The 18,904-nt window shown below is 37.5% G+C and overlaps 2 protein-coding genes and 1 non-coding gene across 3 annotated transcripts; 1 reads left to right on the plus strand and 2 right to left on the minus strand.

Moving 5' to 3' along the window:
* Positions 1 to 7,504: 7,504 nt before the first annotated feature.
* On the plus strand, positions 7,505 to 8,695 carry LOC132069388 (uncharacterized). The gene is made up of 2 exons (XM_059462749.1): positions 7,505 to 7,930; positions 8,000 to 8,695. Exons 1-2 carry the CDS (start codon positions 7,799 to 7,801, stop codon positions 8,177 to 8,179), a joined length of 312 nt encoding a protein of 103 aa, XP_059318732.1. The 5' UTR covers positions 7,505 to 7,798; the 3' UTR covers positions 8,180 to 8,695.
* Positions 8,696 to 10,902: 2,207 nt separating this feature from the next.
* On the minus strand, positions 10,903 to 11,687 carry LOC132069400 (uncharacterized). The gene is made up of 2 exons (XM_059462756.1): positions 11,521 to 11,687; positions 10,903 to 11,425 (listed from the first exon to the last, which is right to left on the minus strand). Exons 1-2 carry the CDS (start codon positions 11,680 to 11,682, stop codon positions 11,015 to 11,017), a joined length of 573 nt encoding a protein of 190 aa, XP_059318739.1. The 5' UTR covers positions 11,683 to 11,687; the 3' UTR covers positions 10,903 to 11,014.
* Positions 11,688 to 18,525: 6,838 nt separating this feature from the next.
* LOC132031530 (U6 spliceosomal RNA) lies at positions 18,526 to 18,626 on the minus strand. The gene has a single exon (XR_009408300.1). It is a non-coding gene; the product is annotated as a U6 spliceosomal RNA (small nuclear RNA).
* Between the last annotated feature and the right edge of the window lie 278 nt (positions 18,627 to 18,904).

The following is an 18,904-nucleotide window of genomic DNA, read 5'->3' on the forward strand; positions in this document are numbered from 1 at the left end:
AAGCAATATTTCAACCAAGTCTATTTTTGATTAATACATGTGGATACTTGGGGACCATATAAAACAATAACACATGATGGTTTTAAATACTTTGTCACCGTTGTAGATGACTTTAGTAGAGCAACTTGGACTCATCTAATAAGCACTAAATCAAATGCCTTCTCTGTTTTACAATCCTTTATTTCCATGGTTGAAAGACAATTTAATTCCAAATTCAAAATTATAAGATCTGATAATGCTTTTGAGCTAGGTAGTGGGACTTTTCAATCAGATTTTCTTCTTTCTAAAGGAATTATCCACCAAACTACTTGTGTTTCCACACCACAACAAAATGGAGTAGTTGAAAGGAAACACAAGAATTTGCTAGAAACATCAAGAGCCTTATTATACCAATCTCATCTACCTATTGCATATTGGGGGAATGTTTATTAACAGCTACTTATTTGATTAACAGATTTCCCACCACAGTTTTAAATTCGTAACCCTTTTTGAAATGCTATTTCATGCTAAGCCTACATAGTCCAATCGCAAATGTTTTGGATGTTTGTGTTTTGTTTCTACTTTGCATACTCATAGAACCAAATTTGATCCTAGGGCATTACCATGTGTTTTTGTGGGGTATCCTAATGGGAAGAAAGGATATAAAGTCTTAAATTTAAAAACCATGAAGATTACTGTTTCCAGAGATGTTGTTTTCCATGAAGAATACTTTCCTTTTCTTAAGTCCAATTCTCCTCCTAATTTTTTTCCTTCTAATGATCTGTTTTCTGATTCCACTGTACCAGACTTCTCCTCTATTGATTCTAATTCTAACACACCTCCTGATACTTCCTCTTCTACAATCACTTCACCTGGTTCTTCTTCTTTTCCTCTTTCAACTAATCCTTCTCCTATTCCTCCTAGTACTTCTCCTTCACCTCCTATTCCCAATCCGTCTAAACCTATTCTGCAAACTGTGCCTAGACAAACTTCTAGAACCCATAAGAGACCCTCCTACCTAGATGATTATATTTGCAATGCTTTGCAACTTACTGATGTCACATCCAATTGTTTTCTAAGTCCTGTTAATCTTTATCTTTTACAAACTTAACTTTTAACAATCAAGTCATGCTCAATTCTGTTGCTAGTATTCAGGAACCTATTAGTTATGTACAGGCAGCTCATCATCCTGGGTGGCAAGAAGCTATGGACAAGGAAATTGAACCTTTGCAAATGAATAATACATGGGAGGTTGTTCTCTTGCCTCCAGGTAAGAAGGCTTTGCCATCTAAATGGGTTTATAAGGTTAAACAACATTCTGATGGTAGCATTGAGAGACTTAAGGCAAGATTGGTCATTAGAGGAGATATACAAAGGAAAGGTATTGACTACAACGAGACTTTTTCCCTTGTTGTAAAGATGACTATTATCAGATGTATATTGGCCACGGCTCTTAAAAAAGGATGGGGACTTTTTCAATTGGATGTTAACAATGCCTTTTTACATGGTGATGTTAATGAAGAAGTTTACATGAAATTCCCTGGTGGGATTTCACCTCCTTCACCTAACCATGTCTGTTTGCTAAAAAGGTCCATTTATGGACTTAAACAAGAATCCACACAATGGTATGCTAAACTTACATCAGCTTTAAATTTCAAAGGTTTTAGTCATTCTCTAAATGATTATTCCTTATTTTTTAAGAAGTCAACTGATTATGTCTCTATTGTTGCTGTCTACATGGATGATATCTTACTCACAGGGAATAATCGAATTACAAGCTCTCAAGTCATTTTTGGATAAGGAATTCAGGATCAAGGATTTAGGCATTTTACATTATTTTCTTGACATGGAGGTCATCAGAGAACCTCATGGACTTATTCTTTCCCAGAGAAAGTTTACACTTGAGTTATTAGAGGAGTTTGATTCTTTACATCTTACCCCTGTTTCTGCCCATTTGGATCCTACTACTAAACTACTTGTTCATGAGGGCAATCCTATCAAAGATCCTACATTGTACAAAAATTTACTAGGTAAGTTGAATTACCTGACGCATACAAGGCCAGACTTATCCTTCACTGTGCAACATCTGAGCCAGTATATGCAAGATCCTCGTGAACCCCATCTCAATGCAGCCTTGTGAGTTCTGAAATATTTGTTGAAAGATCCTGGGCTTGGTCTCTTCATGTCTACTTCTTCTTCTTTCAAATTATTGGCATTTTGCGACTCTGATTGGGCGACCTGTTCAGATTCACGAAAATCTATTAGTGGATTTTATATTTCTCTTGGCTCATCTCCTATTTCATGGAAATCTAAAAAGCAAACATTAATTTCTCTAAGCTCAGCAGAAGCTGAGTATCGGTCAATGAGAAGAGTGGTTGCAGAACTTACTTGGTTAGTCAGACTTTTTGAGGATCTCTCTGTCCCCATTTCCTTGCCGGTGTCGCTTCACTCCGATAGTCTTGCCGCTATTCGTATTGCGAAAAACCTGATTTTTCACGAGCGAACGAAGCATGTCGAGATCGACTGCCATTTCGTTCGTCAGCAGTACCTCGGCGGTTTGATTTCTCTTTCCTATTTCAAGACCAATAGCCAACTAGCCGATATCTTCACCAAATCCCTTACAGGGCCTATACATCATCGTCTTTCGGGCAAGTTGGGTGTTTCTTCCTCCCTTCCAACTTGAGGGGGGGGGGGGGGTGTTGGAATCAAACGATCTGAACATGCATCTGGTTTTACTTACATTTGTGCGTATTGATGGCATATTGAGTTTTATGGTTTCATCGACTACAAAGAAAAGGGAGGGAAAATGAAGTAGGGGGAAATGAGAAATGTTTTGTGAGAATATGAAATACAGTTCTGGGTTTTCTAAGCTTTGGGCCTCGTTTCTTTTCCTTTCTACATGAGTTAGGCAGCTGATTACAAGTCAAAAGGAAAAAGCCCAAGTCCTGTAAATACCAGATGTAGACATTTCTGCTTGTAATTATTTGATAGGCTAGTATAGGAGTAAATAATAGAAAATAGATACATGGCACTTTTTGTTAGAGAAAAGTTTCTTTTACTTGTATAAATAGGAAGCGTTGTACGCATTTAAACACACGTAAATACAAAGCAAATTTTCTACTTGTTTTATTTATTTACTTTTACAGTATCAACCAAATCGCCCCTTTAATCCATTTCATGAATTAGTTGAAAATCATGATTAGATTAAGGATCAAGCTATCAAGCCCTTGAGCGAATGGTTAAAAAGAAGTATCAGAGAATATATATATATATATATATATATATAAATAATACCACACTTGTAACAATATTTGTGTAGCCTTGATTATGCTCTTGATGCAAAATTAATTGTTGTAGATGGTACATTTTTTAGAGTTCTGAAAGAGGACTCCTCAAACGAAAAGTTGAAGGGAACATTGTATTCAGAAATTAGAGATTAAAGTAACAATATCAATATTTACTCATACTGGCTGTTACACCAAATCAATTTTACACTAATTAATCTTGGTTAAGTAATAAAAGTGTATACGCCAACACATGTCTTGCATTTATTTGTTTGATATAAACAACCGGTATGAGTAAGCTTTTACTTTCTGTTCTGTAAGTGCCAAGTATGTCTCCCTTTTTTTTTCCCCCTCAAAAGTTAAACATAAGGTGCGATTGAGTTGTTACATGTGGTGTTATCACATAATAATTTTCACCTTTTCCCTTCCCGTCATTTCTTTTGTTTTCTCGTCTTCCATATGACTCATTCAATTCAATTCTTAGTGAACCCAAACAGTCAACAGTCAAAATACTTGCATAAACTTAAAAAGAAAAGTATCAGGTCTTACTAACACGTTATTGCATGAGTTTAAATAGCCCTTACATATTCTCTTCGTAACTATATTAACCAAATTCTCATCATCCCTCTGAAACAAAACATATCCTTCATAGTACTCTTGTTCCGTCAAAATCAAACATGAAATCTCAAAGTAATAAAATGATACTAATGCTACTGCTTATACTTCTAAGTAGCATCACATCAAATAATGAGGCTTCTCGAATTCTTAGCGATAAAAATGAAAAAGAAGTAGTAGATTTTTTGAAGGGAAACAAATATCTTTTGTTACAATCTCTACAATGGTGTCCCGTTCGTCCACCAACTCCAAACCCAGGCACCAATACTCGTACTAAAATGACAAGCCAAGTTGCTCAAAGGAACTTTGCAGGTCGCAAAGAGTTTGCTCATGCTCCTCCTCCTCCTAATGAATACCCGCAGAGTAAAATTGCATTTGGCGTGGCTACGAATTGAGTATATCTATATATATATATAATAAGTCTTTGCCTATCCATTAATTAACAACCTGATGATACGTCCTTAAATTAAACAACGAAATTGAGAAACTTTTCAATGTATCAATAGCAATCTAGGATATACGTAATCAGGGAAATAGAGGAGATATTTGTTCATTCTTTTAGGAAAGATCTAATTAGTTTGACATAAAAATTATTTGTTTCCATTGTAATCTCGTGTTTTGCTCATATCTGACATAGTGGCATTACATGTCGGAAGAGTTGGCCTGGGGCGACTTGGAGTGATAGAAATATTTTAAATGTACTCTTTTTTTAATTATGTATTGATCAAGGTTGAAATTTATGTCAAATTTGATTATTCTTGATTATTTGTATGAATGTGAAGGGAAGCGTTTGTAAATGTATTTAACACGAATATGTCAAAGCACTTTCATACCTTGACTTCCAGTATATATATAATGTGCCATCCATATGTAGGTGTTAATTAGTATTGAAAATGTTTTTAGAAAAATTCAAAAAAAAAAAAAAAAAAAAAAAGACAATCTAATTTGAATCGTGACAAACTTGATATTAGAGCCAAATTAAATGTGTTCTAGGAAATCATGAGCCGTGCCTAGTCGAATCCTATTTATGGAAAAGACAATCTAATTTGAATCGTGACAAACTTGATATTAGAGCCAAATTAAATGTGTTCTAGGAAATCATGAGCCGTGCCTAGTCGAATCCTATTTATGGATGTGTTGCAAGTTCCACTTAAATGGTCTCCAAAAACTACAAAAGTCTATCTCTAATGGTAATAGTAGTAATGTTTACCACCATAACCTTTTTTCTTCCTCGTCTTGGAGTTGTATTGTTCTCTATTGGCTCCGGGGGAGTTTCTTTTCATGGTCTAATTAGTTCTAATTTGTTTTTATTTTTTATTTTTTGATATATATCGAAATCTGTTTGCGCCATTGGGGCAGCTAAATCTGCTCCTGGGCAGTTGAGAGTTTTATGGGTAATTTAATCATTTTTTGTTAATTTTTGAATTTGGTTTATTTTTGCTGTATCCTTACCGAGTTTGTGAATGATAATTCTTTTTCATTTCGTCTGAATGGCACACTTATCCTTTTATTTTCTTTTGTTCTCTTTGACGCACCCAACCTTTGCGAGCGACCTATTACCCCCCCCCCCCCCCAGTCTTATTTTTTTCAGTATTTTAGTGACCTTTTAGTGGGTATTTTTTAGTCACCCCCATTTTTTTAACTCACGTGTAGTATACGCGCCTTTTAAATTTCCAAATCAGCATTATTTTTTAACTCCCTTTTCAGTTTACCCCCTTAAACATAAACGAAAATTTATTTCCACTCCCCTCTCTCTCTCGCTCTCATCGATTTTCACTGCATTTGCACTATTTACCTTGATAATTTTCAAGCGATCTTCCACCATATACACTAATTCGCGTAATACTTAGTGATTTCTAGGGTCGTTTTTGCATTCTCAAGTTTGGTGAAGTTTGTTTTGCTAAAGAAAGCTATCATTCGTGATTTTGCAGGTTAAGATTTTTTTGTTTTGTGTATTTTGTAGTGTATTTCTCTACTGATATAGTTTGCTTGTTAGGGTTTTGACACATTTAATTATTTGCTTGCATTCTAGGGTTTTGAATCGGGTTGTTTGTTAATTTAGGGTTTTTTTTAGTAGAATAAGGTAAATGAACGAGTAACTTTAGGGGTTTGCTACTAATTGCTGCTGATTTTGTTAAAAATCATATGGTTCCCTTTGATGTTGCTTGTTGGTGAGAAGTTTTGTTGCTTTGTAATTTAGGGGTTTTGTTAAGTATTGTTGCTTTGTAACTTTCAGGTATGGGTGACTTTATTTATGTTACGTTGAGATGGTTTTATGGTGGGGTATTTGATTTAAGTAGTGGTGTGCCAAGATATGAGGGTGGTAATTGTACAGAATTCTTAGATGTCGATGTTGATAGGTTGTCATATTTTGAGCTTAGGGACTACATAAAGGAATTAGGATATAGTCCAAGTTGTGGTTTTAAGGTGAAGTCCCCTAATAGTGACATTCTTGTAGATATACTTACTGACAAGGATATTTTTGACCTTTCCCTAAGTTTGAAAGATGGGGACATTGTGGAGATTTATGTCCGCACATGGTAGATGAACCAGATGTGCCCCCATTGCCTTTGGAATATATTGTTCCCAACAACCAAACAAAAAGTGATGCTTTTAATAAAGTTGGTGAGGGTATCCAATGTGAACCAAATGGTTCTCAAAGCAACCCTAATGAGAACCCAGCCACTGAAAATACACCACTTGAAACTGCAACAACTACTACTTCACCCTCTCAATTTCCCACTAATTCTTCAACCCCACAAACAGAAGCTGCTGAAAATTCACCCAAACAAATTGAACCTGCAGATGGTGAAAATGCAAAGCAAGTAAGTAGTGACCATGTTGACTCTCACTCAACAGATTCTGATGTTGAATCTGATGTAGAATCAGACCATATGGCAGTATTTGATGGTCCAGATGGTGATGATGGATCTGATGTACATGAGGAAGTTAGAACATTTAGGGCTGAAAGGAGGGCTTATAAGAGAAGGACTAGAAGAGAGAAAAAGGGGCAACCTAACCTTGATGATGTACCTTTAGGTGAAGTTGAACAAGACATAGGATTTGATGAAACAGAACCTAATAAAAGAGATTTGGAAGGAAGGGTAGGTGGTGATGAACCCTTTTACTTTAGTTCTGATGCATATAGTTGTACATCTGATGAGGATGATGCTGAGGAGGGGGTAACCTTGAAACCTAGAAGGGAAAGTAAATACATAAGGTTTGACCCTACATGTAAGAAGGTAGTATGGCAGCTTGGTATGATTTTTCAGAGTGTTAATGAGTTTAGAGATGCTGTGACTAGATATTCACTTCAGAAGCATATTCAGTTAGATAAGTTTGTCAATGAGCCTTCAAGGGTGAGGGTCACATGTAGGGATGGTTGTCCTTGGTTAATTTATGCTAAACTGGACAATTCAACCAAGAATTTTCAAATCAAAACATACTATCCTAAACATAAATGTGTTCAGACCACAAGGAACTATATGTGCAATTCTAAGTACCTAGCCAGCCACTACAAAGATAGAATTACTGAACAACCAAACATCAGAATTTTCAAACTCCAAGAGGCAATTAGGAAGGAACTTGGTGTACATGTTGGTGTCCAATGTTAGGAGAGCTAGATCTAAGGTTTTACTAGAGATCATGGGTGATCAAGTAAAAGAGTTTGGAAGAATACTTGATTACAGAGATGAAGTGTTGAGAACAAATCCTGGAAGTACTTGTGTGGTGAAAGTGTCTACTACAGAATTTGCTGAAGATGGTAGGCCTTGCTTCTTAGGTTTCTACATCTATTTTGATGCCTTGAAAAGGTCATTTTTGAGTGGTTGTAGAAAATGCATTGGGTTAGATGGTTGTTTCTTAAAGGGTTGTAGCAAAGGCAACCGCTAGTTGTTGTGGCTAAGGATGGCAACAACCAGATGTTGCCAATTGCTTGGGCTGTTGTGGAGTATGAGAACAAAACCACATGGACTTGGTTTATGAAAATATTGATTGAAGACTTGAACTTAGGGGATGGGACTGGTTACACAGTCATTTCAGATATGCAGAAGGTACTAAACTCTTGATTTTATATTGTTTATGTTGTTACACTTTGCTGATTTAAACTGTTCCTTTTTCAGGGGCTTCTTGCCACTATAAAAGAGCTGCTACCAGAAGTGGAGCAAAGGCAATGTGCTAGACACATCCTTGCAAACTGGTCAAAAGATTGGGGAGGCCTTGAAAGGAGGCTGATTTTTTGGAAATGTGCTAGAAGCACATTTGAGGAGAAATTTGGACAAATTAGAGCTGCTTGGTGGTGAGAAGATTGTTGAGGATTTACTCTACTACAAGGAACACACTTTTTGTAAGGTATACTTTAATACTGAAACTAAGTGTGACATCATTGACAATAATATGGCTGAGAGCTTTAATGCTTGGATCTTGCCTGCAAGACACAAGACCATCATAACCATGCTAGAAGAGATTAGGGTGAAGGTAATGACTAGGATAGGTGTGATGAGGTCTTTTGCAAACACTTGGGTGACAAGAATATCTCCAATGGCATTAAGGACATTAGAAGAAAACATGGGGAAGTCAATGAACTGTAATATTGTGTTTAATGGTGAGCATGGGTTTGAGATTCTTGATGGTCCATATCAGCACACTGTTGATATTGTCAATGAGAAATGTAGTTGTAGGTCATGGCAGCTCAAAGGAATACCATGTCCACATGCCATTTGTGCCATGTTGTACAAGAAGTATGAACCTATTGACTATGTCCATGACTACTATAGCAAGGAGAACTGGTTGAAAACATATTGTCACTACATTCAACCAATGACAAATATGGCAATGTGGCCTAGGTCTGCTAATCCTGCTATTGCACCACCAATCATAAAAAAAATGCCAGGTAGGCCCTCAAAAGCAAGAAGAAAAGAGGCCAGTGAAACAAAAAAATCTGAAAAATGCCAAGAAAGAACAAAAAAAAAGGGTAATTTACGATGACGGGGGTTTTGGAGCCAATGTGGAGGTAAAAACCACAATAAAATAGGCTGTCAGAGGGTATGTCCTTCCTACAATTTTCTTATCTTTGCACTGCACTATTGAATTTTTATAACTTTACATTTTACTTGTAGAATGGAACATGGGAGTTTTTGTGCTTCTCAAAACTTTCTTATCTCAAACCTTTGATGCTTCTCAAACCTTTGATGCTTTCTCAAACTTTTGATGCTTCTCAAACATGATGCCTTTGATGCTTCTCAAACAACTACCGCTTCTCAAACAATTTGATAATTCTCAAACCAATGATGTTGCCTCTCAAACCTTTGACAAGCTTCTCGCACAAGGGATGCTTCAAACAATGCCACAAGGCCAAGGAGGAGACCAAGAAAAGCACATGTGGTACCTGAAACTTCTCCAAACCAAGGGGTAGGCCAAGAAAGGAAAAAAAATGTGCCTAGTGCTCCTCCAAGACCAAGGGGAAGGCCAAGAAAAGAACCTGCAGTTGCTGCTAGTCCAAAGCCTAGAGGAAGGCCAAGAAAGGTAACAGAGGTTGTTGCTAGTCCTGCCCCTGCTGTTCTCAAAAGAGTTGATTCTGAGGGTCCCCCTACTTACCCAAATAAAAGATAAAAAAATAATTGTTATGGGAGTCTTTGTTGCTGAAAGTGGTTATACATCCCTGAATGTAAGTTTAATATTTTCTTTACAATGGCATTGGTATGTGAAGTTGTGAAGTGACTAATTTTCAAATTTGTTTATTGCAGCATGGCATGCCTACTAGTAGAGTGCTGAATTTTGGTGGTAAACATCAAGCAAGTCAGCCTATAAGATCTGCTGAAGTCACAGGAGACCTTGGTCACAAGGCAAGGCAAGGGATGAGGTACAAAGGCAAACCATGCTACTCAAGAAGCATGCTTGATTAGATTAGAAGGGACAAACTCAACAAGGCCACTAACAACAAAGGAAAGAGGCCATGGAAGTGATGACCATTATTTAGATGACTAGAATTAAGTTGTTTTTGGATATTAAACACTTTGTATGAATTAGGTAGTTTGGAAGACTTGAATTAGCTATTACAATGACTTAAGTTAATGTTTTCTGCTTAATTAAGTGTTAGAATGACTTATTAATCATACTTGTTTGTGTCCATTGTTTGTGCTCTGTTAGCTGTGGTACTACATACTGCATTTTGCTAAACATATTTATGCAGTGTGTCACTTGAGCAGTGATTTATGATTTGGGCAGTGTGTACATTGAGCAATAAAGTTAAATGTGCAGTGTGTGTACATATAAATGTGGGCAGATTTCTGTGCCAGCTTGAATTCATGTACATTGACTGAAATGAATTCAGTCAGCCTTCATTGGACGATTCAATTCAATGTAATTGAATTCAGGTACATTGACTGGTAGTTGGGAAGGCTAATGGGAATTGTAACCATTCAATATCATCAGCCTATAAATAGGCTATTAAGCTGTCCATTTCAAGTCATCCCTACACCATTCTTTCTCATTCAAACAACGAATTTCAAAGCAAAATGACTTTTGGTGAAGATGAAGTGATTTACTTCGAGAAGAAACTAACCAAATCATACATTGACAACGATGACTTTGTAAGTGTTATTTTGCAAACTTATTTCAATTGAAGTGTTTCATTATTCATAATTCCTTATGTATTTTGTGCAGATCCTACCTTCTGACATACAGGATTTTCTTCCAAACACAACTACACAAGCTGTTGTTTTCTACGAGGAGCGTGAATACAATATGATGTATAAGGTTGGCGCGCATTCGCCAAGGGTGGAAAGATTTCATCGATGCAAACCGTCTAAGGGAGGGACATGTCTTATGTTTTAATGGTTGTGAAGCTAATGAGAAAGTAACCTTCTTTGTTAATATCAAGAGGGAGGTTATTGAAATAGATTAGGTCTCTCCCTATTATGTAAAGTTTATGAATTATCAATGAAATCTATATCTATGAACTTTATCTTTATCTATGGTTTTTGTTCTCAAATTGAATGAAGACAACTTTTTAATTGAACATCCATGACAAGAAACTCCTTCAACTTACATACATAAAGTGAATAACAATCACTTAAACATCCTTCAACATACAAACATGTAATCCTACTATGGCAATCGACATTGGTAATGCTTGTTCAAGAACACCCAATAAACCAAATAACAACACCAAAGAACATACACAAAAACAAAAACTTGTTAATAGTAAAGCATCTACCCTTCTTCTCTTGTTCAAGCTTCATCACTTTCATCTCTTCTTCAAGCTTTGACACTTTCATCTCTTCTTCAACCTTTAACACTTTCATCTCTTCATTTGTAGTGATATTCTCATTACCGATGGCCATTTCACTATTGTCATTACCAATATCTCCATCAATGCAAGAAGACTCTCCTTCTTCCATTTCATTTGTCAAACCAACTTCTTCCGCCATTTTCTTCTTCAATTCCACTGCTTGCTCTTCCATTTTCTTAATCAATTTGTGAATAACAAACTTAGACCTTTCATCAATAGGATCATCCCTCCATTCAAAGAACTTACATTTCTTAGCCTATAAAAAAAATTCAACTCAAGTTAGGCACACTGTAATGTGTCGCCGAAATAAGGCACGAAACATAAAAAAAAAAAAAGTTTATAAATTAGTACCCCATAGAATGGGCATGTCCAAAATCTTCTTCCGGGATTATTACGAGACCAAGAAATCTGCATTTTTAATAATACTCCGTGCTGGCATCGCACTTGACGCTTCATCTTTGGATCGTCATTTTCAGTACAAAGATTGTTCAACTCCGATTTGAACTCTTTCATTAAGAACCCTAGAAAAAAAATTAAGTGAATATATACAAGAAATCATTGAAATATAACATATAAATAAAAGCAACAATGAGAATCAAAAATAATTTAGAGAAAATAATACTATTATTTTTTATTCATGCGTGTCACACCCTTAATCCGCTAGGGTGTGATGGCACAAATTTCAACCCGGCCGACTCTTTTTTTTCTTCATAAATACATAATGGAAGATTTTGTATGTAAAGCATGAAATATAGTAAGCGGGATCATGCGAAGTAAAGAGTACGAGAGAAAATCATAAGACTTGCCTTCGAAAACATATATCATGCATGTCAATGTTATAAAATCATCGTAGAAACATATAGCGTGTCCGGCCCTACGCGAGGGACTCGGTGAGTAAAATCATAATATACATATATAAAGTGTACATATAACGTGCCCCGGCCCTCTAATGAGGGACGCGGTGAATAAAATCATATCATCATCATGCATGCATATCCATATATATATATAACGTGCCCCGGCCCTCAAGTGAGAGACGCGGTGAATAACGTGTCCTGGCCCCGCTAGCAAGAACTCGGTATGCCATCCTGGCCGCCATCCCCATCATCACATCATCATCATATATATATATATATAACGTGCCCCGGCCCTTTAGTGAGGGACGCGGTGAATAATGCAATAGAGTAGTGCACGAATACATGCCCTGGCCCGGGACGCAGTGAAGGACATATTGAGGCTGGCACGAGCAGAGTAGTGAGAAACCAATGCAATTAAAACATCTCAAAGACTCGATGAAGTAGTCTAAACGGAATGTCATGTGAAAGTCGGACAATAGTTATATCAAATACCTTTCAGACGTTATTCGAAAACATAGCATACATCATGAACGTATTAACAAAACCGTAAGGGTCATAGTCATATTCAAACCATAGGGTTCATAGTCATACGTCAACCAATCCGAGTTCGCCTCGGAAAGTTACAAACTTTATTCATTTTAGAACTTTCTACGAACAAATCGAAACGATCCGAGCCTTTCTGCGAAAGTTACGGACGTTCGTAGTTTAGGAATCGTTTAGGAAACAAACTCTTTTTGAAAACAAATTTTTATGCAATCTTTGAAATCCATTCATGCGAAAAACATAAAGACCATAATTTGACTACATTAAGAATATGAATATCAAGAAACAAATATGGATCATAAACATGCTCGGATCGCAAGAGTAGAATTACCTCGGGGTACGTGTCATAACTTACTTTTCACTAAGACATGCCAAAGAAAGAAGGGTTAAGCTTACATACCTCGATCGCTTCCTAAGCTAATCCAACTCAAATCTCGACTCTCCAAGGTCTACACAACGTCAATAGATATCGAACATTAGTCATAAACATCGAAGAATCCAATTCCAAGCCATTACTTTTTCTACAGAAATTTGGGCAGCATTTTCCCTATAAATACGACATCCCCGAGAATTCAACTCGGCCAAATCTTCAACCACAATACCAACAACCATATAAACAACATCAATAATTAATTCAAAACGCATTCTAGCATTAATAACTCCTTACTACATAATTCGACGACATTCTTTTATACTCATTCCAACTACATATATTCAAACCAACATCGACGATAACATGTTCAAGCACCAATCCAAAACCATTCACATAAGATTCAAGAGCGCTTTAAGCAATCCACAAAATATTCAAAACAATTCAAACAATGTACTACTCCACCCGAAACTTTCCAAACTTGGCAAGAGCAACACAATGCATTCTTTTCTTCCAAATTCATAAGCTATATCAACAATTCACACAATGACAACATTCTTATCATAAATACTACAAACCATATTACAATTTCATTAGCTTCCAAAACAGCCCACAAACGGCTGCAACTTCCACTTGAGTCATTGAACTTTCATTCTCATCATAGAATATATAACAACAACAACCAAAATACTAAATAACAATAATTCATCATTCCTACAACACATGGCACATTCACGGCCACAACAACAACACACAGATACAACTTCAACATCACACTTTCATGCATTTCACTCATTTCTACATATCACAACATGCACAAATCATTCATAAAACATGTAAGGAAGATTAAACCTCACCTTCTTGCCTCAACTCCACCACTCGGCTAAAGTTGTGTTTGGCGAAAACGATTGCTTTGCTTGCTCCATCAACCATTCCACGTTAATGAGGGCCTTCCATTTAGTAGGAAAACTAGGAGAAAAATAATTTTTCTTGGTCAACTTCCATGGTGGCATGTTCGGCCACCATGGCCGAATTTTTTGCCTTCTTTTCTTTTTCTCTAAACTTCATGAATTTTCTAGGTGGGAGATGGAAAAGATGACTAATTAGTCATCTTCTATGCTATTATATTAAACATCCATGTGGCCATGGCCCACATCACATGTGGCCGGCCACATGGCCTTTTATTCATGAATTAACAACTTCCATTAATTCATTTTTGGCCCCAAGTTTTCATGAAATGTCCAACTTCCCATAATTCACTTTTGGTCCCATATTTCATAAAATATTAGTTTCCAAAATTTCACTTTTAACCCCAAATTTTCCTTAATATCTCCATACCAATAAAATCATAAGCGACTTACGCCTTACAACAAAGTCGGAAAATAGCCTTATCCAAAACTCATCGCAACCAACTTAAAATATTCCGACGTACAAAATGCGGGATATAACATCCTTCCCCCCTTTAGAACATTCGTCCTCGAATGTTCAACTAGCCGCATAGGGTCTTAAGGATCTCGGGTTTCCTTTACTACCATAGCATGCGATCTCATCTACCAATCATATTTCTCTTTCATCTCCTACTCAGGTTCGCAAGTCATTTCCTTTCTGTTACCATTCCGCCACGGTGCCTTAACGGAAGCTACGTCTTTAGCACGCAACCTCCTTGCCTTATGTACCATGTAGCAAAGCCTAATATATCTCGGGTTCAACTTTTTCTCAATTCCTTTGAACTACTTTAATTATCACTTGGCCTTTTGCTCTTAGTCTCTGTCTTTGGAGTCGGTTGTCAAGTAGTGATGAAGTCCCCTCACATAATAACCTTCCCTAGCCGCTCCCGGCTTTAACTGTCATCAGCTGGTATGAGTCTAAAAGAATTCGGCTCGTAAACTCACCCTCCTTTTAGTGACCAACTAGTTCTGATCACTTTGCTTCAATCGTCTTACAATCTTTCTTTACTCGTCTTGTAACATTTTCAGCACATTCCAGCACTCGTCATTCCTTATCTTTAATCCGAACTCTTCTGTCATCCCTTTGCTTAGATCTTGTTCTCAACTTTCCCGTTACACGTGATGTTGCAATCTTTACCCGAATATACGAAGGTGGTCAAATTATTCTAAGGACCGCCTTAACGTAGCTTCACTAATTCTTATATTTCACTTTCTCTTAGCCTCTCTCCCCTACCACCGGCATCGGAATACATCTTTGGTTCTACCATAACCGTGTCCTGCTCACTCTCAGTACTAGTTCCATCTCGGTAATTCTATCTTAAACCATCCTAACATCTTTCCTTAGTGCACCCAAAATTCTCGTAACCGTGTTGCTATTACTGAATCCAAACCTCTTTCATTCACGACCTTCGCTTGGTCTTAACCTAGCATACAATACTCATAAGTAATATAAGCCGCCTTGTATGACTTGTATGAGGCATATTCACTCTTAGCCACGATCCGTCCTTCTCAGGGTTCATACTACTTCACTTATCCCTTCCGCACTAACATCTGCTGGTAGCCTACCTAGTCATACTCCCTTCCCTTGTCGTAGTTTCTCCCCTTTTTAAGCATCCACCTCCTAAGGTCGTATCATTTAAGACCTCCACGATTACTTCTTAGCACCATCCCAGGTGCCGTCCCGATTTCTACCCCTCTATTGCTGGCTTTTTGATCTTACTAACTTGCCTCAGCAAAGAGCTTTACCTACGGCCCAAGCATCCGTATCCAGGACATTGTAGTGTTGATTGTCTTCGTCTTACTCTTATATCTCTCTCCCTCGCTTCCCCCCTTTAGGGGTGCACTTATACTATCGCCCAATTCTACTTTGCCCTAAATCTGTATTTCCAATCTCAATTAAGCGGTACTTTTATCCCGACATTTTGATCCCCTTGCCGTTCATTTACTCCTTTGTCTTTCTTTCTCAATTATCATCGTGTTAGGACTTTCCGAGTTTAACCTGTGATGGAAACAGCATCAACTTGCCTTATAACATTCGTGCCATTTGTATTTTTCTTCCCACTTGAACTTCGTTACCCTGTCCGATTAATGCCTTCCATATACCGCCACGTTGATTACCGGAATACATATATCCATTGATCTAACCATGTACAGGATATCATGTGCGTACCTATGTACACATATAGTCCCTACTATCTTGCTTACAAGATATCTCCTTCTTATTCCGACTTACCCTAATTCTAGAACTGTGATGCACTTTCTTCCTCTTTATCGGTCTAATTTGCCCCGTTCTGCGCGACCTCTTAAGGTTCCTGCCCACTCTTCAGACTCTTAATTTTTCCTTAAGTCACTCTAGCTTCTCATTTACTTCTTGTGTCTGAATTTATAGAACTTTCAGAAAACTTCCCAGGGGGTCACCCATCCTAGAATTTCTCTCACTTCAGCACGCTTAACTTTGGAACTCCGATGGAATACAATGCTTTAATGCAAATATAATCACGTCCATCTTACCGCATCACCTTTGTCACGTATTCTGGAGTAAGGCGAAGTCTTAACGGATTTCGAAACGTTCTCATAATGCGTTTCCCTTCGAATTAGAAAGGCCTCTTACTCTCCCGACTCCACCGTTACTATTTTAACCCTTTCCACTCCTCGACATTCCCTCTTTACCTCTAGATATGACTACATTTCCGTTTTAAACTTCCAAATCCTCAATGGTAAGGAACACACCTTGATCGCTGCTACTTATAAATGCTCGGTTGGCAGTCTTTGGGTTTCTGCCCTCATTTACCCCGTTCTTCATCCTTCCTAGGACCGTGTCTTTCACCGTCCCGTCACTCCTAGCACCTGTATCCTTAACTACACGTGTCATGGTCTATTACTATACTGTTGTCTCGCTTTCCGCTTATTTCCAATTATCCTTTCTTTTCTTGCGCTCGCTATCGCTTGAATTCTTTGTGCAACCCTTATTCTAAACTTCTCTTACGGGGCGATAAGCCTTCCTTATTCGTTCTATAACTCGTCTTTCCGTTTCACACTTGTCTTCACATTCTAGCCACATAGATCACATCATGGCTTTGACCACTTTCTCACTAGGCCCTACTTAATTTCGTGACAATCCTCATTACATTCGCGTCATATCTTGTTGGTAATCATTCCAGTAATGTAACACTTCTTGCCCCTTTTTATCTTTTCCGATCAACTTTGTCCTTATCGTTTCACAAACTGTCTTGTCGATACATTTATATCCATCGTAATTCTTTTCCTCTATACTCTTGTTTTAATCATACTATTACTTCTTTTAGCTATAGGCTCATCGTAATTCGCTCCTGCTTGTCCATTCGGTCAGTACCTTAAATAACACTCCATCACAACCTACCAGCCCTTTCTGGGATCGTCTTTTAGGATTACGAGCCCTTTCCAAATTCTTTTCACCATATCGATATCGAACTTCTAATTACTATTATGCTCAATTCAACAATTAAAGTCTTTCTCGGTGTCGGCCATACTCGTAACTTAGTCAAATTTTTATCATTACTATTGGCTCGACCTTTCCGGACATACCACAAACCTATACTTCATTCTCTCTTTATTTACGGAAAAATTTCGGCGAGTTTCCTCTGTAATTATTACCATCTCGAAGACACGTACACAAGGAATACCAACAATGCCTCACGGGGCCAACATATATATGCATATCGTATCATATCACAGCCACACAGGGCTCCCAATATCATCAACAGTACAAAAATAAGGAACATACCTCGTATGCCCAACTCAATCGACATCTGTTACACTTTCTTGTTTACTTTCCCTTTCGGTCTTCAACGTGTATTTCAATCGTACCTCGATATCTTACACGACATATGTCTTGCATACCTTTGCTTATCCGCGTACTTCGTAGCCTCCAATATCGTTAATCACTTTCTTCGTCGATGCCATTTCTCTTTGAAGTCAAAGGTCGGTGTCGGGAATCTCATTTCCTATAACTTGGCTCTACGGCACGATCTAAGATGTCAAAGAAGAGTAACCATCCTAGATGCCCCGTAGCCTCCGTTTATAAATGTGGCGCGCTTCACACCATAAACAGGACTCTCTTTGGACACGACTTTGCAGACAACCCCTAGGACGAACCGCTCTGATACCAATTTGTCACACCCTAGCGGATTAAGGGTGTGACAATGCGGCCAAAAATAACAGGTCAAATACCCCCCTCACGCGCTGCTTGGTTGTGTAGTCACGCACAGTGCCAGATCAGCACTAAAAGGTCACTAAAATACTGAAAATATAAGACTGGGGATGTAATAGGTCGCAAGCAAAGATTGGGTCTGTCATAATTAATCCGAGTATACGTTGGGGGAGTATTTATGTATTTTCCCTTTACTCTGCTATTAGGAAAAGGTATTGTATTTTTCCTTGACCCCAAATAGAGTTTAAGCCAGAGTTAAAATTAGAGGGATAAATTTGGACATTTTTTCTCGAAGTATTTTGCAAGGTGGAGCCACCATTTCAAGTTGTAGCTCCATCAATAAAAAATACGAGATGATCTGCGAACTGCCAAAATATAAACAGAACCAAAATATAACATATGGTAGAATCGAGAAACTTCGTGTAAGGACAAATTTAGCCCTTTTCTTAGAAAAAAGAAGTCAAATTCGTTGCTCTTTTTTGTATGTTACGTGTGGATCATGCTAATCTTCTTTGTGTCGTTCCAATTTCATTGAATGTTCCCGAATGGACTTCGATTTGCTTTGACTTTGTAATTTGAACAAATAAAATAAAATTGAAATAGTAAGAAACCAAATCATATTGATCAATACGTACGCCTACTTATAATGTCCGTGCATAAAACTTAAATTCATGATAAATCATAAGGCTGTCAGTCGAGGAAATGAGATCTCTTACCCTCTTATAATTTAAATAGAAGAAATTGACCCAATCAGTCCCATCTTAGCTAGTTTAGTGAAACAAAAAATCATCTTTGTTTAATTTCTTTCTTCCGCAGGAAATTTAGACCA

The sequence above is a fragment of the Lycium ferocissimum genome, chromosome 1 (assembly GCF_029784015.1).
Source record: "Lycium ferocissimum isolate CSIRO_LF1 chromosome 1, AGI_CSIRO_Lferr_CH_V1, whole genome shotgun sequence".
NCBI classification, from domain to species: Eukaryota; Viridiplantae; Streptophyta; class Magnoliopsida; order Solanales; family Solanaceae; genus Lycium; species Lycium ferocissimum.